Source organism: Oncorhynchus nerka, linkage group LG24, assembly GCF_034236695.1.
Source record: "Oncorhynchus nerka isolate Pitt River linkage group LG24, Oner_Uvic_2.0, whole genome shotgun sequence".
NCBI classification, from domain to species: Eukaryota; Metazoa; Chordata; class Actinopteri; order Salmoniformes; family Salmonidae; genus Oncorhynchus; species Oncorhynchus nerka.
In genome coordinates this window covers 94,935,963-94,962,506 of record NC_088419.1, presented here as the reverse complement: position 1 = coordinate 94,962,506, position 26,544 = coordinate 94,935,963, and the positions used below count along the sequence as shown (strand labels likewise).

The following is a 26,544-nucleotide window of genomic DNA, read 5'->3' as shown; positions in this document are numbered from 1 at the left end:
ACCATGTATCTACCAGTGTTAATGTATCTACCATGTATCTACCCGTGTTAATGTATCTACCAGTGTTCATGTATCTACCAGTGTTAATGTATCTACCAGTGTTAATGTATCTACCAGTGTTAATGTATCTACCAGTGTTCATGTATCTACCATGTATCTACCATGTATCTACCAGTGTTAATGTATCTACCAGTGTTAATGTATCTACCAGTGTTAATGTATCTACCATGTATCTACCAGTGTTAATGTATCTACCAGTGTTCATGTATCTACCATGTATCTACCAGAGTTAATCTATCTACCAGTGTTAATGTATCTACCAGTGTTAATGTATCTACCATGTATCTACCAGTATTAATGTATCTACCATGTATCTACCAGTGTTAATTTATCTACCAGTGTTCATGTATCTACCAGTGTTACTGTATCTACCAGTGTTCATGTATCTACCATGTATCTACCATGTATCTACCAGTGTTCATGTATCTACCAGTGTTCATGTATCTACCAGTGTTCATGTATCTACCATGTATCTACCAGTGTTAATGTATCTACCAGTGTTAATGTATCTACCAGTGTTAATGTATCTACCATGTATCTACCAGTGTTAATGTATCTACCATGTATCTACCAGTGTTAATGTATCTACCATGTATCTACCAGTGTTAATGTATCTACCATGTATCTACCAGTGTTAATGTATCTACCATGTATCTACCAGTGTTAATGTATCTACCATGTATCTACCAGTGTTAATGTATCTACCAGTGTTCATGTATCTACCATGTATCTACCAGTGTTAATGTATCTACCAGTGTTAATGTATCTACCAGTGTTAATTTATCTACCAGTGTTAATGTATCTACCATGTATCTACCAGTGTTAATGTATCTACCATGTATCTACCAGTGTTAATGTATCTACCATGTATCTACCAGTGTTAATGTATCTACCAGTGTTCATGTATCTACCATGTATCTACCAGTGTTAATGTATCTACCAGTGTTAATGTATCTACCAGTGTTCATGTATCTACCAGTGTTCATGTATCTACCATGTATCTACCAGTGTTAATGTATCTACCATGTATCTACCAGTGTTAATGTATCTACCATGTATCTACCAGTGTTAATGTATCTACCAGTGTTAATGTATCTACCCGTGTTAATGTATCTACCAGTGTTAATGTATCTACCAGTATTGGTGGAGCCAGATAAGTCAGACAACCAGGAATCAATAGGACCATTTCTCTGATAACAACCAAAGGCATTGGCCTTGGAATGTTCCAGCCAACAACTTTGTTTTTCTCAATCATTGATTACCTTAAAAAAAAAGGAAAAAGGAAATGTAGCTTCAGAGCAGAAGGCCGGGATGACATCGGTTGATAAATAAAAGGCGTGTTTATACTAACGTCTAACGACGTGTCTGTAGACAAATGAGAATTCAACAAGTGTCGCTGGTCAAAATAACATTACATTTATACTCTGTCTGTTAGATCGTCAATGTGAGTTTCTGTTTTCTTGTCGCACAGACATGAAACAGTTTCAACGTTGCCTCTGTCGTTGCGACGGCGTCAATAAATTCTACATTTCTCAGACAGAATGTTCTGCTTTTTTGTGTTGTCACATTCACAACTGTAAATTAGCCTTTTTTTTGCTTGTCATTACCTTGTAAATAATGATCTTGTAATTCATTATTGTTATAGATATGTTGTGCTCATAATTTTTGAACAGGCTAGCCAGCTAGCTAGCTAACAAGCTAGCAATGAACCAAAACATTGTTTCAAAAGTTGCTGTTAGTTGCCTGGCTTGCTAGATGAACATATTGTAGTTACATTTTCAACAGGTTTGTTTATTTTGTGTTCAAATAGAGCAGGTATGCTATTTGAACAGCCAGTTTGCCGATGTCGTGCAAACTGTCGTTTTGGTGTTTAGAATTTTGACGACAATAGAATGTCCATGATGTCACTGCAAACTGTCGTTTTGGTGTTTAGAATTTTGACGACAATAGAATGTCCATGATGTCACTGCAAACTGTCGTTTTGGTGTTTAGAATTTTGTTTCTAATGACGACGACAATTTTGATGTCGGACTGCAATAGAATGTCCATGATGTCACTGCAAACTGTAGTTTTGGTGTTTAGAATTTTGACGACAATAGAATGTCCATGATGTCACTGCAAACTGTCGTTTTGGTGTTTAGAATTTTGACGACAACAAGTTTGGACGACAATAGAATTTCCATGATGTCACTGGGACAACTGTCAACAGACATGTGGACTGACGGACTATAAACCAACCTTCTGATGTACATTTAAAGGCATGTACGGTAAACCACAGTATAGTCAGTACAGTCGACAGTTGGGAGTCTAATCAAGACGCTTCTGAGTCCACCCTGCAAGGTCTTAACAAAGTGATATATTGACGTGTGATAGACAGATATGAATGCAACACATCCTGTTGTATCGACCGGTGCGGAACTACGGTTGCATGTCAAACAAACCCAGACACAGGCAGAACTAGTTGTCTGGCCGAGCAGAGAATACAGTTGTCTGTTTGATAGAAGAGGATAGGCAGCACTCTGTGCCTCCAGCAGCAGACAGGATCAATGGACCTATTGGAGATCACTACCCTGACCAATAGGGTGTGTCTGAAATGACACCCTATATCCCCTACGTAAGTGCACTACGTTTTTACCAAAGCCCTAATAGAGACCCTGTTCAAATGCAGTGCGCTATATAGGGACTAATGTGCCATTAAGTCAACACCCATAGACTACCCTACTGTCTAATAGGTCTCCTGTCCCGACCCATTTTCTAAATGGCCCCGGTATCCAGGACGATCCTGTAGTAACCAATCAGACTCAGCACTTCAAGAGCCTGAACGACTTCTACTAGAGAGCACGGTTCAGTTTACACCTGCTGCCTAAATTTCCTCCGTTGTAGAAGCTCTGAGTCGTCACGACGACGCAAAGAGACTGTGATGTCACAGCACCACTACACACACGGGAGTTAGATACACAGAGTTTCTTATGGAACTAAAACAACAACTAAACAGAAGGGCTTTAGGTGGTGGGCGTGGCAGGAGCCGTGGTATGGGGTGGTATGTAGTGGTATGGGGGGGTGGTATGTAGTGGTATGTACTGGTATGTAGTGGTATGGGGTGGTATGTAGGGCGGCAGGGTAGCCTAGTGGTTAGAGCAGGTAGCCTAGTGGTTAGAGCGTTGGACTAGTAACCGGAAGGTTGCCAGTTCAAAAACCCCCGAGCTGACAAGGTACAAATCTGTCGTTCTGCCCCCTGAACAGGCAGTTAAACCCACTGTTCCTAGGCCGTCATTGTAAATAAGAATTTGTTCTTAACTGACTTGCCTGGTTAAATAAAGGTACAATCAAATAAATAACACACACACACTAACACACTGTAACACAGACAATAAATAAATGTTTAAAAATGTAGTGGTATGTAGTGGTATGTAGTGGTATGTACTGGTATGCAGCAGTACGGGCAGGGAAAAGGCCATTTATTTATTTATTTCACCTTTATTTAACCAGGTAGGCTAGTTGAGAACAAGTTCTCATTTGCAACTGCGACCTGGCCAAGATAAAGCATAGCAGTGTGAACAGACAACACAGAGTTACACATGGAGTAAACAATTAACAAGTCAATAACACAGTAGAAAAAAAGAGAGAATCTATATACAATGTGTGCAAAAGGCAGGAGGAGGTAGACGAATAATTATAATTTTGCAGATTAACACTGGAGTGATAAATGATCAGATGGTCATGTACAGGTAGAGATATTGGTGTGCAAAAGAGCAGAAAAGTAAATAAATATAAACAGTATGGGGATGAGGTAGGTAAAATTGGGTGGGCTATTTACCGATAGACTATGTACAGCAGGTACACAAAAGGTGTCGTTAGTGAGGCAGGCAAAAACTATCATACACAGGAGGACTAAATTACGGGAAAACCATGAGCACCAACTAGGAGTCACAAAACAAAACAATACCTCACAATGATGGGGTGCAAAGAACTGAACTAAATAGTGTGTGATAATGATATACAGGTGTGTGAACAGGTGATCAGTATTCAGATGATTGGGATCTGGAGAATGAGCTGAGTTCAGGGGATCTATGTGTTCGAGAGTGGGATCTGGAGAGTGAGCTGAGTTCAGGGGATCTGGAGAGTGAGCTGAGTTCAGGGGATCTGTGTGTTTGAGAGTGGGATCTGGAGAGTGAGCTGAGTTCAGGGGATCTGTGTGTTTGAGAGTGGGATCTGGAGAGTGAGCTGAGTTCAGGGGATCTGTGTGTTTGAGAGTGGGATCTGGAGAGTGAGCTGAGTTCAGGGGATCTGTGTGTTTGAGAGTGGGATCTGGAGAGTGAGCTGAGTTCAGGGGATCTGTGTGTTTGAGAGTGGGATCTGGAGAGTGAGCTGAGTTCAGGGGATCTGTGTGTTTGAGAGTGGGATCTGGAGAGTGAGCTGAGTTCAGGGGATCTGTGTGTTTGAGAGTGGGATCTGGAGAGTGAGCTGAGTTCAGGGGATCTGTGTGTTTGAGAGTGGGATCTGGAGAGTGAGCTGAGTTCAGGGGATCTATGTGTTTGAGAGTGGGATCTGGAGAGTGAGCTGAGTTCAGGGGATCTGTGTGTTTGAGAGTGGGATCTGGAGAGTGAGCTGAGTTCAGGGGATCTGTGTGTTTGAGAGTGGGATCTGGAGAGTGAGCTGAGTTCAGGGGATCTATGTGTTTGAGAGTGGGATCTGGAGAGTGAGCTGAGTTCAGGGGATCTATGTGTTTGAGAGTGTGAGTTAGAAGCAGACATTACCGTTTTAGTCATTTTAGTTAACATTGAAAGCAGTTTACTATATCCAGAAAATTCATATACAAAAATATATCTATACAATATATATATATATATATATAGAGAGATTTTTATATTTTTTTCGTTATTTTTTTCCCCACTGTTTGGACAAAAAAACGCTCAAAGACTTCAATGGCAGAGAAATCCCTGCATACAGGGAGTCTGAATGATATAGCTCTACATCATGTCTCCCCACGGCCAACTCCCAAACACACACACAGTTCAAGACAAGGTATTCCGTATTTAGAGCCATGATTTCAGATTGCTCAAGTGAACAGAAAACCTGTTTTTCTTTTCTTTGAAAACCAGATAACGCAACACCTCACGGGCACAACGCCTCTCCCCTATTTAAACCTAGATGTTTTGTGTGTATGTATTGATACGTGATGCTGCAGCATGTGTACCATTTTAAATGTATGTATTTCTGTCTTTGAGCTGTTCTTGTCTATTATTGTTCTGTATTATGTTATGTTCTGTGTGGACCCCAGGAAGAGTAGCTGCTGCTTTCACTACAGCTAATGGGGATCCTAATAACATACAACATGCACGCACACACCGGCAAACTCTCTCTCTCTCTCTCTTTCTACTCTCTCTCTGTCTCTCTCTCTTTCTACTCTCTCTCTCTCCCTCTCTCTGTCTCTCTCTCTTTCTACTCTCTCTCTCTCTCTCCCTCTCTCTACTCTCTCCCTCTCTCTTTCTACTCTCTCTCTCTGTCTCTCTCTCTCCTCTTTCTACTCTCTCTCTTTCTACTCTCTCTCTCTCTCTCTCTCTCCCTCTCTCTTTCTACTCTCTCTCTGTCTCTCTCTCTTTCTACTCTATCTCTCTCTGTCTCTCTCTCTCTCCCTCTCTCTTTCTACTCTCTCTCTCTCCCTCTTTCTACTCTCTCTCTGTCTCCCTTTCTACTCTCTCTCTCTCCTCTCTCTCTCTTTCTACTCTCTCTGTCTCTCTCTCTTTCTACTCTCTCTCTCTGTCTCTCTCCCTCTCTCTTTCTACTCTCTCTCTCCCTCTCTCTTTCTACTCTCTCTCTGTCTCTCTCTCTTTCTCTCTCTCTCTCTCTCTCTCTCTCTCTCTTTCTACTCTCTCTCTGTCTCTCTCTCTTTCTACTCTCTCTGTCTCTGTCTCTCTCTCCCTCTCTCTTTCTACTCTCTCTCTCTCCCTCTCTCTTTCTACTCTCTCTCTCTCTCTCTATCTATCTAGCTGCTGTGATGTCACACTGTGGAATTTCACCCAGTAGATATGGGAGTTTATCAAAATTGGGTTTGTTTTTTAATTCTTGGTGGATCTGTGTAATCTGAGGGAAATATGTGTCTCTAATATGGTCATACATTGGGCAGGAGGTTAGGAAGAGCAGCTCAGTTTCCACCTCATTTTGTGGGCAGTGAGCACATAGCCTGTCTTCTCTTGAGAGTCATGTCTGCTTACGGCGGCCTTTCTCAATAGCAAGGCTATGCTCACTGAGTCTGTACATAGTCAAAGCTTTCCTTAAGTTTGGGTCAGTCACAGTGGTCAGGTATTCTGCCACTGTGTACTCTCTGTTTAGGGCCAAATAGCATTCTAGTTTGCTCTGTTTTTTTGTTAATTCTTTCCAATGTGTCAAGTAATTATCTTTTTGTTTTCTCATGATTTGGTTGTGTCTAATTGTGCTGCTGTCCTGGGGCTCTGTAGGGTGTGCTTGTGTTTGTGAACAGAGCCCCAGGACCAGCTTGCTTAGGGGACTCTTCTCCAGGTTCATACAATATATATTCTTCTCTTCTCTGTAGGTGATGGCTTTGTTATGGAAGGTTTGGGAATCGCTTCCTTTTAGGTGGTTGTAGAATTTAACGGCTCTTTTCTGGATTTTGATAATTAGTGGGTATCGGCCTAATTCTGCCCTGCATGCATTATTTGGTGTTCTACGTTGTACACAGAGGATATTTTTGCAGAATTCTGCATGTCTCTCTCTTTCTACTCTCTCTCTCTGTCTTACTCTCTCTCTCTTTCTACTCTCTCTCTGTCTCTCTCTCTTTCTACTCTCTCTCTCTCTCTTTCTACTCTCTCTCTGTCTCTGTCTGTCTCTCTCTCTCTGTCTCTCTCTCTCTCTCAATACACCAGACACTTTCAGACCTCCAAAGGTCCAGAGCGTCTGTCTTGTCACAGGCCAGTGCCCAGCTCTGTATGTCTGAGTGACAGCTCAGTCAGTTGGGAGAGCAGCTCCAAGCCTCCGGAGGATCCCTGAGCCTTTTAGTGTGTTCTGCCAGGCAGAGAGACTTCCTGCCTGGATCTCCGAGCCTTGTAGTGTGTTCTGCCAGGCAGAGAGACTTCCTGCCTGGATCTCCGAGCCTTTTAGTGTGTTCTGCCAGGCAGAGAGACTTCCTGCCAGGTGCTGACGCCTGCCTCTCTCTCTCTCTCTCTGTCTGTCTGTCTGTCTGTCTGTCTGTCTGTCTGTCTGTCTGTCTGTCTGTCTGTCTGTCTCTCTACTCTGTGTCTGTCTGTCTGTCTGTCTCTCTACTCTGTGTCTGTCTGTCTGTCTGTCTGTCTGTCTGTCTGTCTGTCTGTCTGTCTCTCTACTCTGTGCCTGTCTGTCTGTCTGTCTGTCTGTCTGTCTGTCTGTCTGTCTGTCTGTCTGTCTCTCTACTCTGTGTCTGTCTGTCTGTCTGTCTGTCTGTCTGTCTCTCTCTCTCTACTCTGTGTCTGTCTGTCTGTCTGTCTCTCTCTACTCTGTGCCTCTGTCTGTCTGTCTGTCTGTCTGTCTGTCTGTCTGTCTCTCTCTCTCTCTCTCTCTCTCTATCTGGTGCCAGCCCCTCCAATTTAAGGGACTGTATTGTCAGGGGAAACATATGTTTACATTGCCAAAGCAGGTTAAACAGATACTAAACAAAAGTGAAATAAACAATAAAAATGAACAGTAAACAAAAGTTCCAAATGAATAAAGACATTTCAAATGTCATATTATGTCTATATACACACACATATATACAGTGTTGTAACAATGTACAAATGGTTAATGGTACACAAGGGAAAATAAATTAGCATAAATATGGGTTGTATTTACAATGGTGTTTGATCTTCACTGGTTGACCTTTTCTTGTGACAACAGGTCAGACATCTTGCTGCTGTGATGGCACACTGTGGTATTTCACCCAGTAGATATGGGAGTTCATTAAAATTGGGTTTGTTTTTGAATTCTTTGTGGATCTGTATAATCTGAGTACCAGGCAGTGATGTAACCTGTCAGGATGCTCTCGATGGTGCAGCTGAAAAACCTTTTGAGGACCTGAGACCCCTTTACAAATCTTTTCAGTCTCCTGAGGGGGAATAGGCTTTGTCGTGCCCTCTTCACGAATGTCTTGGTGTGTTTGGACCATGTTAGTTTGTTGGTGATGTGGACACCAAGGAACTTGAAGCTCTCAACCTGCTCCACTGCAGCCCCGTCGATGAGAATGGGGGCGTGCTCAGTCCTCCATTTCCTGTTGTCCACAATCATCTCCTTTGTCTTGATCACGTTGAGGGAGAGGTGCTACATTAAGATCTGCTACACCAAGAGCTGCGACATTTAGAGCTGCGACATTTAGAGCTGCGACATTTAGAGCTGCTACACTAAGAGCTGCTACATTTAGAGCTGCTACATTAAGAGCTGCTACACTAAGAGCTGCTACAATAAGAGCTGCTATACTAAGAGCTGCTACATTTAGAGCTGCTATACTAAGAGCTGCTATACTAAGAGCTGATACATTTAGAGCTGCTACATTAAGAGCTGCTACATTAAGAGCTGCTACATTAAGAGCTGCTACACTAAGAGCTGCTACATTTAGAGCTGCTATACTAAGAGCTGATACATTTAGAGCTGCTATACTAAGAGCTGATACATTTAGAGCTGCTACATTAAGAGCTCCTACATTTAGAGATGCTACATTTACAGCTGCTACATTAAGAGCTGCTACACTAAGAGCTGCTATACTAAGAGCTGATACACTAAGAGCTGCTACACTAAGAGCTGCTATACTAAGAGCTGCTACATTAAGATCTGCTACATTAAGAGCTGCTACATTTAGAGCTGCTACATTAAGAGCTGCTACATTAAGAGCTGCTACATTAAGAGCTGCTATACTAAGAGCTGCTACATTAAGATCTGCTACATTAAGAGCTGCTACACTAAGAGCTGCTACATTTAGAGCTGCTAAATTAATAGCTGCTATACTAAGAGCTGTTACATTAAGAGCTGCTAAATTAATAGCTGCTATACTAAGAGCTGTTACATTAAGAGCTGCTACACTAAGAGCTGCTCCATTAAGAGCTGCTACATTTAGAGCTGCTACATTAAGAGCTGCTCCATTAAGAGCTGCTACATTTAGAGCTGCTACATTTAGAGCTGCTATACTAAGAGCTGCTACATTAAGAGCTGCTACATTTAGAGCTGCTATACTAAGAGCTGCTACATTAAGAGCTGCTACATTTAGAGCTGCTACATTTAGAGCTGCTATACTAAGAGCTGCTACATTAAGAGCTGCTACATTAAGAGCTGCTACACTAAGAGCTGCTACATTAAGACCTGCTAAACTAAGAGCTGCTACATTAAGAGCTGCTACACTAAGAGCTGATACACTAAGATCTGCTACATTAAGAGCTGCTATACTAAGAGCTGATACATTAAGAGCTTCTACATTTAGAGCTGCTATACTAAGAGCTGCTACATTAAGAGCTGCTACATTAAGAGCTGCTACATTAAGAGCTGCTACATTTAGAGCTGCTACATTAATTAAGAGCTGCTACATTAAGAGCTGCTACATTAAGAGATGCTACATTAAGAGCTGCTACACTAAGAGCTGCTACATTAAGAGCTGCTACATTAATTAAGAGCTGATACACTAAGAGCTGCTACATTAAGAGCTGCTACATTAAGAGCTGCTACATTAAGAGCTGCTACATTAATTAAGAGCTGTTACATTAAGAGCTGCTACATTAAGAGCTGCTACATTAAGAGCTGCTACATTAATTAAGAGCTGATACACTAAGAGCTGCTACATTAAGAGCTGCTATACAAAGAGCTGCTACATTAAGAGCTGCTACATTAAGAGCTGCTATACTAAGAGCTGCTACATTAAGAGCTGCTACATTAAGAGCTGCTACACTAAGAGCTGCTACATTAAGAGCTGCTACATTAAGAGCTGCTACATTAATTAAGAGCTGCTACATTAAGAGCTGCTACATTAAGAGCTGATACACTAAGAGCTGCTACATTAAGAGCTGCTATACTAAGAGCTGCTACATTAAGATCTGAAACATTAAGAGCTGCTACATTAAGAGCTGCTACATTAAGAGCTGCTACATTAAGAGCTGCTACATTAAGAGCTGCTATACTAAGAGCTGCTACATTAAGAGCTGCTACATTAAGAGCTGCTACATTAAGAGCTGCTACATTAAGAGCTGCTATACTAAGAGCTGCTACATTTAGAGCTGCTATACTAAGAGCTGCTACACTAAGAGCTGCTACACTTGTGCTTTTACACCTGCATTGTTTGCTGTTTGGGGTTTTAGGCTGGGTTTCTGTACAGCACTTTGAGATATCAGCTGATGTACGAAGGGCTATATAAATAAATTTGATTTGATTTGATTTGATTACATTAAGAGCTGCTACATTAAGAGCTGCTACATTAAGAGCTGCTACATTAATTAAGAGCTGATACACTAAGAGCTGCTATACTAAGAGCTGCTACATTTAGAGCTGCTACATTAAGAGCTGCTACATTAAGAGCTGCTACATTAAGAGCTGCTATACTAAGAGCTGCTACATTTAGAGCTGCTATACTAAGAGCTGCTACACTAAGAGCTGCTACACTAAGAGCTGCTACATTTAGAGCTGCTATACTAAGAGCTGCTATACTAAGAGCTGATACATTAAGAGCTGTTACATTAAGAGCTGCTACACTAAGAGCTGCTATACTAAGATCTGCTAAAATAAGATCTGCTACATTAAGAGCTGCTACATTAAGAGCTGCTACATTAAGATCTGCTACATTAAGAGCTGCTATACTAAGAGCTGCTACATTTAGAGCTGCTATACTAAGAGCTGCTACATTAAGATCTGCTACATTAAGAGGTGCTACACTAAGAGCTGCTACATTTAGAGCTGCTATACTAAGAGCTGCTACATTAAGAGCTGCTACATTAAGAGCTGCTACATTAAGAGCTGCTACATTTAGAGCTGCTACATTAATTAAGAGCTGCTACATTAAGAGCTGCTACATTAATTAAGAACTGCTACATTAATTAAGAGCTGCTACATTAAGAGTTGCTACATTAAGAGCTGCTACACTAAGAGCTGCTACATTAAGAGCTGCTACATTAATTAAGAGCTGATACACTAAGAGCTGCTACATTAAGAGCTGCTACATTAAGAGCTGCTACATTAAGAGCTGCTATACAAAGAGCTGCTACATTAAGAATTAAGAGCTGCTACATTAAGAGCTGCTACATTTAGAGCTGCTACATTAAGAGCTGCTACATTAAGAGCTGCTACATTAATAGCTGCTATACTAAGAGCTGCTACATTAAGAGCTGCTACATTAAGAGCTGCTACATTTAGAGCTAATATACTAAGAGCTGCTACATTTAGAGCTGCTACACTAAGAGCTGCTATACTAAGAGCTGCTACATTTAGAGCTGCTATACTAAGAGCTGCTACATTTAGAGCTGCTATACTAAGAGCTGCTACACTAAGAGCTGCTACACTAAGAGCTGCTACATTTAGAGCTGCTATACTAAGAGCTGCTACATTTAGAGCTGCTATACTAAGAGCTGCTACACTAAGAGCTGCTACACTAAGAGCTGCTACATTTAGAGCTGCTATACTAAGAGCTGCTATACTAAGAGCTGCTACACTAAGAGCTGCTACACTAAGAGCTGCTACATTTAGAGCTGCTATACTAAGAGCTGCTATACTAAGAGCTGCTACATTAAGAGCTGCTACATTTAGAGCTGCTACATTTAGAGCTGCTATACTAAGAGCTGCTACATTTAGAGCTGCTACATTAAGAGCTGCTACACTAAGAGCTGCTACATTAAGAGCTGCTATACTAAGAGCTGCTACATTAAGAGCTGCTACACTAAGAGCTGATACACTAAGAGCTGCTACACTAACAGCTGCTATACTAAGAGCTGCTAAAATAAGATCTGCTACATTAAGAGCTGATACATTTAGAGCTGCTACATTAAGAGCTTCTACATTTAGAGCTGCTATACTAAGAGCTGCTACATTTAGAGCTGCTATACTAAGAGCTGCTACATTAAGAGCTGCTATACTAAGAGCTGCTACACTAAGAGCTGCTATACTAAGAGCTGCTACATTAAGAGCTGCTACATTAAGAGCTGCTATACTAAGAGCTGCTACATTTAGAGCTGCTATACTAAGAGCTGCTACATTAAGATCTGCTACATTAAGAGGTGCTACACTAAGAGCTGCTACATTTAGAGCTGCTATACTAAGAGCTGCTACATTAAGAGCTGCTACATTTAGAGCTGCTACATTAAGAGCTGCTACATTAAGAGCTGCTACATTTAGAGCTGCTACATTAATTAAGAGCTGCTACATTAAGAGCTGCTACATTAATTAAGAACTGCTACATTAATTAAGAGCTGCTACATTAAGAGATGCTACATTAAGAGCTGCTACACTAAGAGCTGCTACATTAAGAGCTGCTACATTAATTAAGAGCTGATACACTAAGAGCTGCTACATTAAGAGCTGCTACATTAAGAGCTGCTACATTAAGAGCTGCTACATTAATTAAGAGCTGTTACATTAAGAGCTGCTACATTAAGAGCTGCTACATTAAGAGCTGCTACATTAATTAAGAGCTGATACACTAAGAGCTGCTACATTAAGAGCTGCTATACTAAGAGCTGCTACATTAAGAGCTGCTATACTAAGAGCTGCTATACAAAGAGCTGCTACATTAAGAGCTGCTACATTAAGAGCTGCTATACTAAGAGCTGCTACATTAAGAGCTGCTATACTAAGAGCTGCTACATTAAGAGCTGCTACATTAAGAGCTGCTATACTAAGAGCTGCTACATTAAGAGCTGCTACATTTAGAGCTGCTACATTTAGAGCTGCTATACTAAGAGCTGCTACATTTAGAGCTGCTACATTAAGAGCTGCTACACTAAGAGCTGCTACATTAAGAGCTGCTATACTAAGAGCTGCTACATTAAGAGCTGCTACACTAAGAGCTGATACACTAAGAGCTGCTACACTAACAGCTGCTATACTAAGAGCTGCTAAAATAAGATCTGCTACATTAAGAGCTGCTACATTAAGAGCTGCTACATTAAGAGCTTCTACATTTAGAGCTGCTATACTAAGAGCTGCTACATTTAGAGCTGCTATACTAAGAGCTGCTACATTAAGATCTGCTACATTAAGAGGTGCTACACTAAGAGCTGCTACATTTAGAGCTGCTATACTAAGAGCTGCTACATTAAGAGCTGCTACATTAAGAGCTGCTACATTTAGAGCTGCTACATTAATTAAGAGCTGCTACATTAAGAGCTGCTACATTAATTAAGAACTGCTACATTAATTAAGAGCTGCTACATTAAGAGATGCTACATTAAGAGCTGCTACACTAAGAGCTGCTACATTAAGAGCTGCTACATTAATTAAGAGCTGATACACTAAGAGCTGCTACATTAAGAGCTGCTACATTAAGAGCTGCTACATTAAGAGCTGCTACATTAATTAAGAGCTGTTACATTAAGAGCTGCTACATTAAGAGCTGCTACATTAAGAGCTGCTACATTAATTAAGAGCTGATACACTAAGAGCTGCTACATTAAGAGCTGCTATACTAAGAGCTGCTACATTAAGAGCTGCTATACTAAGAGCTGCTATACAAAGAGCTGCTACATTAAGAGCTGCTACATTAAGAGCTGCTACATTAAGAGCTGCTATACTAAGAGCTGCTACATTAAGAGCTGCTATACTAAGAGCTGCTACATTTAGAGCTGCTATACTAAGAGCTGCTACATTTAGAGCTGCTATACTAAGAGCTGCTACACTAAGAGCTGCTACACTAAGAGCTGCTACATTTAGAGCTGCTATACTAAGAGCTGCTATACTAAGAGCTGTTACATTAAGAGCTGCTACAATAAGAGCTGCTACATTAAGAGCTGCTACATTTAGAGCTGATACACTAAGAGCTGCTACATTTAGAGCTGCTATACTAAGAGCTGCTACATTTAGAGCTGCTATACTAAGAGCTGCTACATTTAGAGCTGCTATACTAAGAGCTGCTACATTTAGAGCTGCTATACTAAGAGCTGCTACATTAAGAGCTGCTACATTAAGAGCTGCTACATTTAGAGCTGCTACATTAATTAAGAGCTGCTACATTAAGAGCTGCTACATTAATTAAGAACTGCTACATTAATTAAGAGCTGCTACATTAAGAGATGCTACATTAAGAGCTGCTACACTAAGAGCTGCTACATTAAGAGCTGCTACATTAATTAAGAGCTGATACACTAAGAGCTGCTACATTAAGAGCTGCTACATTAAGAGCTGCTACATTAAGAGCTGCTACATTAATTAAGAGCTGATACACTAAGAGCTGCTACATTAAGAGCTGCTATACTAAGAGCTGCTACATTAAGAGCTGCTATACTAAGAGCTGCTATACAAAGAGCTGCTACATTAAGAGCTGCTACATTAAGAGCTGCTACATTAAGAGCTGCTATACTAAGAGCTGCTACATTAAGAGCTGCTACATTAAGAGCTGCTATACTAAGAGCTGCTACATTAAGAGCTGCTACATTAAGAGCTGCTACATTAATTAAGAGCTGCTACATTAAGAGCTGCTACATTAATTAAGAGCTGCTACATTAAGAGCTGCTACATTAATTAAGAGCTGCTACATTAAGAGCTGCTACATTAAGAGCTGCTACATTAATTAAGAGCTGATACACTAAGAGCTGCTGCATTAAGAGCTGCTACATTAAGAGCTGCTACATTAAGAGCTGCTACATTAAGAGCTGCTACATTAATTAAGAGCTGATACACTAAGAGCTGCTACATTAAGAGCTGCTAAATTAATTAAGAGCTGATACACTAAGAGCTGCTACATTAAGAGCTGCTACATTAAGAGCTGCTACATTAATTAAGAGCTGATACACTAAGAGCTGCTACATTAAGAGCTGCTAAATTAATTAAGAGCTGATACACTAAGAGCTGCTACATTAAGAGCTGCTACATTAAGAGCTGCTACATTAATTAAGAGCTGCTACATTAAGAGCTGCTACATTAAGAGCTGATACACTAAGAGCTGCTACATTAAGAGCTGCTATACTAAGAGCTGCTACATTAAGATCTGAAACATTAAGAGCTGCTACATTAAGAGCTGCTACATTAAGAGCTGCTACATTAAGAGCTGCTACATTTAGAGCTGCTACATTTAGAGTTGCCACATTAAGAGCTGCTACATTAAGAGCTGCTATACTAAGGGCTGCTATACAAAGAGCTGCTACATTAAGAGCTGCTACATTAAGAGCTGCTATACTAAGAGCTGCTACATTAAGAGCTGCTACATTAAGAGCTGCTATACTAAGAGCTGCTACATTAAGAGCTGCTATACTAAGAGCTGCTACATTAGAGCGCTGCTACATTAAGAGCTGCTACATTAAGAGCTGCTACATTAAGAGCTGCTACATTAAGAGCTGCTATACAAAGAGCTGCTACATTAAGAGCTGCTATACTAAGAGCTGCTACATTAAGAGCTGCTATACTAAGAGCTGCTATACAAAGAGCTGCTACATTAAGAGCTGCTACATTTAGAGCTGCTACATTAAGAGTTGCTATACAAAGAGCTGCTACATTAAGAGCTGCTACATTAAGAACTGCTACATTAAGAGCTGCTATACTAAGAGCTGCTATACTAAGAGCTGCTACATTAAGAGCTGCTATACTAAGAGCTGCTACATTAAGAGCTGATACATTAAGAGCTGCTATACAAAGAGCTGCTACATTAAGAATTAAGAGCTGCTACATTAAGAGCTGCTACATTTAGAGCTGCTACATTAAGAGCTGCTACATTAAGAGCTGCTACATTAATAGCTGCTATACTAAGAGCTGCTACATTAAGAGCTGCTACATTAAGAGCTGCTACATTTAGAGCTAATATACTAAGAGCTGCTACATTTAGAGCTGCTATACTAAGAGCTGCTATACTAAGAGCTGTTACATTAAGAGCTGTTACATTAAGAGCTGCTACACTTAGAGCTGTTACATTAAGAGCTGCTACATTTAGAGCTGCTACATTTAGAGCTGCTATACTAAGAGCTGCTACATTTAGAGCTGCTACACTAAGAGCTGCTACATTAAGAGCTGCTATACTAAGAGCTGCTACATTAAGAGCTGCTACACTAAGAGCTGATACACTAAGAGCTGCTACACTAAGAGCTGCTATACTAAGAGCTGCTAAAATAAGATCTGCTACATTAAGAGCTGCTACATTAAGAGCTTCTACATTTAGAGCTGCTATACTAAGAGCTGCTACATTTAGAGCTGCTATACTAAGAGCTGCTACATTAAGATCTGCTACATTAAGAGGTGCTACACTAAGAGCTGCTACATTTAGAGCTGCTATACTAAGAGCTGCTACATTAAGAGCTGCTACATTAAGAGCTGCTACATTAAGAGCTGCTACATTTAGAGCTGCTACATTAATTAAGAGCTGCTACATTAAGAGCTGCTACATTAATTAAGAACTGCTACATTAATTAAGAGCTGCTACATTAAGAGATGCTACATTAAGAGCTGCTACACTAAGAGCTGCTACATTAAGAGCTGCTACATTAATTAAGAGCTGATACACTAAGAGCTGCTACATTAAGAGCTGCTACATTAAGAGCTGCTACATTAAGAGCTGCTACATTAATTAAGAGCTGTTACATTAAGAGCTGCTACATTAAGAGCTGCTACATTAAGAGCTGCTACATTAATTAAGAGCTGATACACTAAGAGCTGCTACATTAAGAGCTGCTATACTAAGAGCTGCTACATTAAGAGCTGCTATACTAAGAGCTGCTATACAAAGAGCTGCTACATTAAGAGCTGCTACATTAAGAGCTGCTACATTAAGAGCTGCTATACTAAGAGCTGCTACATTAAGAGCTGCTACATTAAGAGCTGCTATACTAAGAGCTGCTACATTAAGAGCTGCTACACTAAGAGCTGCTACATTAAGAGCTGCTACACTAAGAGCTGCTACATTAAGCGCTGCTACATTAAGAGCTGCTACATTAAGAGCTGCTACATTAAGAGCTGCTACATTAAGAGCTGCTACATTAATTAAGAGCTGCTACATTAAGAGCTGCTACATTAATTAAGAGCTGCTACATTAAGAGATGCTACATTAAGAGCTGCTACACTAAGAGCTGCTACATTAAGAGCTGCTACATTAATTAAGAGCTGATACACTAAGAGCTGCTACATTAAGAGCTGCTACATTAAGAGCTGCTACATTAAGAGCTGCTACATTAAGAGCTGCTACATTAATTAAGAGCTGTTACATTAAGAGCTGCTACATTAAGAGCTGCTACATTAAGAGCTGCTACATTAATTAAGAGCTGATACACTAAGAGCTGCTACATTAAGAGCTGCTATACTAAGAGCTGCTACATTAAGAGCTGCTATACTAAGAGCTGCTATACAAAGAGCTGCTACATTAAGAGCTGCTACATTAAGAGCTGCTACATTAAGAGCTGCTACATTAATTAAGAGCTGATACACTAAGAGCTGCTACATTAAGAGCTGCTACATTAATTAAGAGCTGATACACTAAGAGCTGCTACATTAAGAGCTGCTACATTAATTAAGAGCTGCTACATTAAGAGCTGCTACATTAAGAGCTGCTACATTAATTAAGAGCTGCTACATTAATTAAGAGCTGATACACTAAGAGCTGCTACATTAAGAGCTGCTATACTAAGAGCTGCTACATTAAGATCTGAAACATTAAGAGCTGCTACATTAAGAGCTGCTACATTAAGAGCTGCTACATTAAGAGCTGCTACATTAATTAAGAGCTGATACACTAAGAGCTGCTACATTAAGAGCTGCTACATTAATTAAGAGCTGATACACTAAGAGCTGCTACATTAAGAGCTGCTACATTAATTAAGAGCTGCTACATTAAGAGCTGCTACATTAAGAGCTGCTACATTAATTAAGAGCTGCTACATTAATTAAGAGCTGATACACTAAGAGCTGCTACATTAAGAGCTGCTATACTAAGAGCTGCTACATTAAGATCTGAAACATTAAGAGCTGCTACATTAAGAGCTGCTACATTAAGAGCTGCTACATTTAGAGTTGCCACATTAAGAGCTGCTACATTAAGAGCTGCTATACTAAGGGCTGCTATACAAAGAGCTGCTACATTAAGAGCTGCTACATTAAGAGCTGCTATACTAAGAGCTGCTACATTAAGAGCTGCTACATTAAGAGCTGCTATACTAAGAGCTGCTACATTAAGAGCTGCTATACTAAGAGCTGCTACATTAAGCGCTGCTACATTAAGAGCTGCTACATTAAGAGCTGCTACATTAAGAGCTGCTACATTAAGAGCTGATACATTAATTAAGAGCTGCTACATTAAGAGCTGCTACATTAAGAGCTGCTACATTAAGAGCTGCTACATTAAGAGCTGCTACATTAATTAAGAGCTGATACATTAATTAAGAGCTGATACACTAAGAGCTGCTGCATTAAGAGCTGCTACATTAAGAGCTGCTACATTAAGAGCTGCTACATTAAGAGCTGCTACATTAAGAGCTGCTACATTAAGAGCTGTTACATTAAGAGATGCTACATTAAGAGCTGCTACATTAAGAGCTGCTACATTTAGAGTTGCCACATTAAGAGCTGCTACATTAAGAGCTGCTATACTAAGGGCTGCTATACAAAGAGCTGCTACATTAAGAGCTGCTACATTAAGAGCTGCTACATTAAGAGCTGCTACATTAAGAGCAGCTATACTAAGAGCTGCTACATTAAGAGCTGCTATACTAAGAGCTGCTACATTAAGAGCTGCTACATTAAGAGCTGCTACATTAATTAAGAGCTGCTACATTAAGAGCTGCTACATTAAGAGCTGCTACATTAAGAGCTGCTACATTAAGAGCTGCTACATTAATTAAGAGCTGATACACTAAGAGCTGCTGCATTAAGAGCTGCTACATTAAGAGCTGCTACATTAAGAGCTGCTACATTAAGAGCTGCTACATTAAGAGCTGCTACATTAAGAGCTGTTACATTAAGAGATGCTACATTAAGAGCTGCTACATTAAGATCTGCTACATTAAGAGCTGCTACATTAAGAGCTGCTACATTAAGATCTGAAACATTAAGAGCTGCTACATTAAGAGCTGCTACACTAAGAGCTGCTACATTAAGAGCTGCTACATTAAGAGCTGCTACATTAATTAAGAGCTGCTACATTAATTAAGAGCTGCTACATTAAGAGCTGCTACATTAAGATCTGCTACATTAAGATCTGCTACATTAAGAGCTGCTACATTAAGAGCTGCTATACCAAGAGCTGCTACATTAAGATCTGCTACATTAAGAGCTGCTACATTAAGAGCTGCTACATTAAGAGCTGCTACATTAAGATCTGCTACATTAAGATCTGCTACATTAAGAGCTGCTACATTAAGAGCTGCTACACTAAGAGCTGCTACATTAAGAGCTGCTACATTAAGAGCTGCTACATTAATTAAGAGCTGCTACATTAAGATCTGCTACATTAAGAGCTGCTACATTAAGAGCTGCTACATTAAGAGCTGTTACATTTAGAGCTGCTACATTAAGAGCTGCTACATTAAGAGCTGCTACATTAATTAAGAGCTGCTACATTAATTAAGAGCTGCTACATTAAGATCTGCTACATTAAGAGCTGCTACATTAAGAGCTGCTACATTAAGAGCTGCTACATTAAGAGCTGTTACATTAAGAGCTGCTACATTAAGATCTGCTACATTAAGAGCTGCTACATTAAGAGTGTATAAATGAGCAGACTGTAATCAGGCTGAGTTACATTTGTGGCCTTGTGACAGGGCAAGGTAGAGAAGGACACACACACACACACACACACACACAAACACACAAACAACACACACACACTCTCTCTTTTTTTTGTCTCTCTCTCTCTGATAAAAACGAGACATTATAATTCCTTGTTAACAGTTCTCCTGGAGCGACCATGCTGCTCCTCCTCTCCCCGACTGTTAAGAGACCTGGATCAAGCTCTCCCTAAAATAAGCCCTAGTCAAGAGAGGGTTTCACAGAGAAAGCACTGGTTTCAAAGAGCCATAGTACTGCTTTAATGCGAATTCAGCCCTCACACACACACACACACACACACACACACACACACACACACACACACACACAGAAGAAGAAAAAAAGACAACCAACTTTGAACAGTTGTTCTGGAGCGAGTCTGTGTGTGAGTTCCAAATGGCACCCTATCCCCTATATAGCGCTTTACTTTTAACGATAAGAGCCCTGGGCCCTGGTACGCTACGAAGGGGATAGGTTTCCATTTGAGACATCTCTGTCTTCATTCAGGACTCCCGAATCCAGGGATAGAAGGGGATACAGTGTGCATTGTTAGAGCTACAGCCGCTCTAAGCTACCAGAAAAGCATCTCATCCACTCACAATACATCATCCAAATCTCATTACAACATAGCATTGGATTTACACTGAACTGCTATGAACGGGGAGTCTTCCACATCTTCTCCTCATGGGGGAAGTGGTGAGATAGTGAGGGAGCGCTTTGTTGGTTACAAAAAACATTCTCTAAATCAAGTCCATATGGCACCCTATCGCCTATTTATAGTGTACGACTAGCCTATGGGGCTCTGGTCAAAAGTATTGCACTATATAGGCGATAGGGTGCCATTTGGGATCGATCTCAAATCAAGTCCCAGATGAGATGCTGCTGGGTGTTTCACTCAGTGAGATTCGCTGAAGAATTATCAGACTGGGTTGTCTGTTTGATGGTGTGCTGTCTGTCTGATGGTGTGTGCTGTCTGTCTGATGGTATGTGTCTGTCTGATGGTATGTGTCTGTCTGATGGTATGTGTCTGTCTGATGGTATATGGTATGTGTCTGTCTGATGGTATGTGTCTGTCTGATGGTATGTGTCTGTCTGATGGTATGTGTCTGTCTGATGGTGTATGTCTATCTGATGGTGTGTGTCTATCTGATGGTGTGTGTCTATCTGATGGTGTGTAATCCCTTGTTATCATCACTGACTGAATGTAAACATTGACTGTCATGAGAAGTAGAGAGTAATGGTTCTAGACTCAATTCCCTTCCTACGGCACCAACTCTGTCACTCTGACGTGAGGAGAGGAGAGGAGAGGAGAGGTGGAGAGGAGAGGAGAGGAGAGGAGAGGAAAGAAGATGGAGGGGAGAGGAGAGAGAAGAAGATGGAGGGGAGAGGAGAAGAGGAGGGGAGAGATAAGATGAGAGGAGAAGATGGGGAGGAGTTGATGAGGTGGGGGAAGAGAGGATGAGGTGGGGGAGGAGGAGAAGAGGATGAGGTGGGGGAGGAAGAGAAGAGGATGAGGTGGGGGGAGGAGAAGAGGATGAGGTGGGGGAGGAAGAGAAGAGGTTGAGGTGGGGGGAGAAGAGGATGAGGTGGGGGAGGAGAAGAGGATGAGGTGGGGAGGAGAAGAGGATGAGGTGGGGGAGGAGAAGAGGATGAGGTGGGGGAGGAGAAGAGAACGAGGTGGGGGGGAGGAGAAGAGGATGAGGTGGGGGAGGAGGAGAAGAGGATGAGGTTGGGGAGGAGAAGAGGATGAGGTTGGGGAGGAGAAGAGGATGAGGTGGGGGAGGAGAAGAGGATGAGGTGGGGGGGAGGAGGAGAAGAGGATGAGGTGGGGGAGGAGAAGAGGATGAGGTGGGGGAGGAGGAGAAGAGGATGAGGTTGGGGAGGAGAAGAGGATGAGGTTGGGGAGGAGAAGAGGATGAGGTGGGGGGAGGAGGAGAAGAGGATGAGGTAGGGGAGGAGAAGGGGATGAGGTGGTGGAGGAGGAGAAGAGGATGAGGTGGGGGAGGAGGAGAAGAGGATGAGGTGGGGGAGGAGGAGGTGAAGAAGATGAGGTGGGGGAGGAGAAGAGGATGAGAGGAGTAGGGAGAGAACAGTGGTAGGAATCTTCCTAGGCCTGTCAACGTTTCAGAGGTGTCTTCTTTGAACACCATGTCAGCTAAAGCCCCAAAGGCAGAACCAGGGCACACGGAGGCTCAACTGAACCGGTATGAACAGGTAACACATGCATGAATAAAAACACGTGTTTGCACATGGCAGACACAGAGAAGGATGATCCACCTACACGTCAGTAACTCCAAATGATAACCTGAAATGCTTCCAGAACAGAGCAGCTTGTGTCATCACATTATGAGTAGAGGTCGACCGATTAATTAATCGGAACGGCCGATTAATTCGGGCCGATTTCAAGTTTTCAAAACAATCAGAAATCGGTATTTTTGGACACCGGTTTTGACCATTTATTTATTTATATTTTTACAACTTTATTTAATCTTTATTTAACTAGGCAAGTCAGTTAAGAACACATTCTTATTTTCAATGACGGCCTAGGAACGGTAGGTTAACTGCCTTGTTCAGGGGCAGAACGACAGATTTTCACCTTGTCAGCTCGGGGGATCCAATCTTGCAACCTTACAGTCAACTAGTCCAACGCAATAACGACCTGCCTCTCTCTCGTTGCACTCCACAAGAGACTGACTGCCTGTTACGCGAATGCAGTAAGCCAAGGTAAGTTGCTAGCTAGCATTAAACTTACCTTATAAAAAGCAATCAATCATAATCACTAGTTAACTACACATGGTTGATGATATTACTAGATATTATCTAGCGTGTCATGCTTTGCTTATAATCTGACTGAGTGGTGGTGCGTAAACATTCATTCAAACTTTCGTGCGTTTTGCCAGCAGCTCTTCGTTGCGCTGTTTATGACTTCAAGCATCTCAACTCCTGAGATGAGGCTGGTGTAACCGAAGTGAAATGGCTGGCTAGTTAGCACGCGCTAATAGTGTTTCAAACGTCACTCACTCTTGGAGGCTTGGAGTAGTTGTTCCCCTTGCTCTGCATGGGTAACTCTGCTTCTAGGGTGGCTGTTGTCATTGTGTTCCTGGTTCGACCCCAGGGAGGAGAGGGACGGAGGCTATACTGTTACACTGGCAATACTAAAGTGCCTATAAGAACATCCAATAGTCAAAGGTTAATGAAATACAAATGGTATAGAGGGAAATAGTCCTATAATTCCTATAACAACTACAACCTAAAACTTCTTACCTGGGAATATTGAAGACTCATGTTAAAAGGAACCACCAGCTTTCATATGTTCTCATGTTCTGAGCAAGGAACTGAAATGTTATCTTTCTTACATGGCACATATTGCACTTTTACTTTCTTCTCCAACACTTTGTTTTTGCATTATTTAAACCAAATTGAACATGTTTCATTATTTATTTGAGGCTAAATTGATTTTATTGATGTATTATATTAAGTTAAAATAAGTGTTCATTCAGTATTGTTGTAATTGTCATTATTACTAATAAAATAAAATAAAATAGGCCAATTAATCGGTATCAGCCGACCTCTAGTTATATCGGTATCAGCCGACCTCTAGTTATGTCGGTATCAGCCGACCTCTAGTTATGACGGTATCAGCCGACCTCTAGTTATATCGGTATCAGCCGACCTCTAGTTATATCGGTATCAGCCGACCTCTAGTTATATCGGTATCAGCCGACCTCTAGTTATATCGGTATCAGCCGACCTCTAGTTATATCGGTATCAGCCGACCTCTAGTTATATCGGTATCAGCCGACCTCTAGTTATATCGGTATCAGCCGACCTCTAGTTATATCGGTATCAGCCGACCTCTAGTTATATCGGTATCAGCCGACCTCTAGTTATATCGGTATCAGCCGACCTCTAGTTATATCGGTATCAGCCGACCTCTAGTTATATCGGTATCAGCCGACCTCTAGTTATATCGGTATCAGCCGACCTCTAGTTATATCGGTATCAGCCGACCTCTAGTTATATCGGTATCAGCCGACCTCTAGTTATATCGGTATCAGCCGACCCTCTAGTTATATCTCAGCCGACCTCTAGTTATATCGGTATCAGCCGACCTCTAGTTATATCGGTATCAGCCGACCTCTAGTTATATCGGTATCAGCCGACCTCTAGTTATATCGGTATCAGCCGACCTCTAGTTATATCGGTATCAGCCGACCTCTAGTTATGTCGGTATCAGCCGACCTCTAGTTATGTCGGTATCAGCCGACCTCTAGTTATGTCGGTATCAGCCGACCTCTAGTTATGTCGGTATCAGCCGACCTCTAGTTATATCGGTATCAGCCGACCTCTAGTTATGTCGGTATCAGCCGACCTCTAGTTATGAGACCACAAGTCAAACAGAACCGTGTCACCGCGTAATGAGACCACAAGTCAAACAGAACCGTGTCACCGCGTAATGAGACCACAAGTCAAACAGAACCGTGTCACCGCGTAATGAGACCACAAGTCAAACAGAACCAGGTCACCGCGTAATGAGACCACAAGTCAAACAGAACCAGGTCACCGCGTAATGAGACCACAAGTCAAACAGAACCAGGTCACCGCGTAATGAGACCACAAGTCAAACAGAACCGTATCACCACGTAATGAGACCACAATCCAACAGAACCAGGTCACCACGTAATGAGACCACAAGTCAAACAGAACCAGGTCACCACGTAATGAGACCACAATCCAACAGAACCAGGTCACTGCGTAATGAGACCACAAGTCAAACAAGAACCAGGTCACCGCGTAATGAGACCACAAGTCAAACAGAACCAGGTCACCACGTAATGAGACCACAAGTCAAACAGAACCAGGTCACCCCACGTAATGAGACCACAAGTCAAACAGAACCAGGTCACCACGTAATGAGACCACAAGTCAAACAGAACCAGGTCACCGCGTAATGAGACCACAAGTCAAACAGAACCAGGTCACCGCGTAATGAGACCACAATCCAACAGAACCAGGTCACTGCGTAATGAGACCACAATCCAACAGAACCAGGTCACTGCGTAATGAGACCACAAGTCAAACAGAACCAGGTCACCGCGTAATGAGACCACAATCCAACAGAACCAGGTCACTGCGTAATGAGACCACAATCCAACAGAACCAGGTCACTGCGTAATGAGACCACAAGTCAAACAGAACCAGGTCACCGCGTAATGAGACCACAATCCAACAGAACCAGGTCACTGCGTAATGAGACCACAATCCAACAGAACCAGGTCACCACGTAATGAGACCACAAGTCAAACAGAACCAGGTCACCACGTAATGAGACCACAAGTCAAACAGAACCAGGTCACCGCGTAATGAGACCACAATCCAACAGAACCAGGTCACCGCGTAATGAGACCACAATCCAACAGAACCAGGTCACCGCGTAATGAGACCACAATCCAACAGAACCAGGTCACCGCGTAATGAGACCACAATCAAACAGAACCAGGTCACCGCGTAATGAGACCACAATCAAACAGAACCAGGTCACTGCGTAATGAGACCACAATCCAACAGAACCAGGTCACTGCGTAATGAGACCACAATCCAACAGAACCAGGTCACCACGTAATGAGACCACAAGTCAAACAGAACCAGGTCACCACGTAATGAGACCACAATCCAACAGAACCAGGTCACTGCGTAATGAGACCACAATCCAACAGAACCAGGTCACTGCGTAATGAGACCACAATCAAACAGAACCAGGTCACCGCGTAATGAGACCACAAGTCAAACAGAACCAGGTCACCGCGTAATGAGACCACAAGTCAAACAGAACCAGGTCACCACGTAATGAGACCACAATCCAACAGAACCAGGTCACCACGTAATGAGACCACAATCCAACAGAACCGTATCACCACGTAATGAGACCACAAGTCAAACAGAACCAGGTCACCACGTAATGAGACCACAATCCAACAGAACCAGGTCACTGCGTAATGAGACCACAAGTCAAACAAGAACCAGGTCACCGCGTAATGAGACCACAAGTCAAACAGAACCAGGTCACCACGTAATGAGACCACAAGTCAAACAGAACCAGGTCACCCCACGTAATGAGACCACAAGTCAAACAGAACCAGGTCACCACGTAATGAGACCAGAATCCAACAGAACCAGGTGGTTATTGCACATCAGGTGATGCAGGAAACCCATTTGAACATCTCAGGGGTGGGTGGGAAGGTACTCCGTCTGCTCACTGTGATTGATGGAGTGACAGAGACTAAATGTAGCGAGTCAGTGACTGCTTGACGGTGGAGCAGTAGTGTGATGCCTCCGATACCTACCTGATAGGTGTTGTCAAAGCTGTCATACATGAACCTCGTGATCAGAGACGTCTTGCCAACTACAAGAGGAGAGAGAGAGAGAGAGAGAGAGAGAGAGAGAGAGAGAGAGAGAGAGAGAGAGAGAGGCAGGAGAGAGAGGCAGAGAGAGAGAGAGAGAGAGAGAGAGAGAGAGGCAGGAGAGAGAGAGAGAGAGACAATGTGTTAGCTTCTGTAACAGAGAGAGAGAGAGAAAGAAATAGAGTAGTCTACT

The 26,544-nt window shown here is 42.0% G+C and overlaps 1 protein-coding gene across 1 annotated transcript in view; it reads right to left on the bottom strand.

Annotated features, from left to right (window-relative positions):
• Positions 1-26,544, bottom strand: part of LOC115124670 (ras-related protein Rab-6B-like) — a 194,495-nt gene that overhangs the window by 102,714 nt on the left and 65,237 nt on the right. The window contains exon 2 of the mRNA XM_065009352.1: positions 26,295-26,353. Coding sequence (XP_064865424.1) covers positions 26,295-26,353 — 59 coding nt within the window. The remainder of the gene's footprint in view (positions 1-26,294; positions 26,354-26,544) is intronic.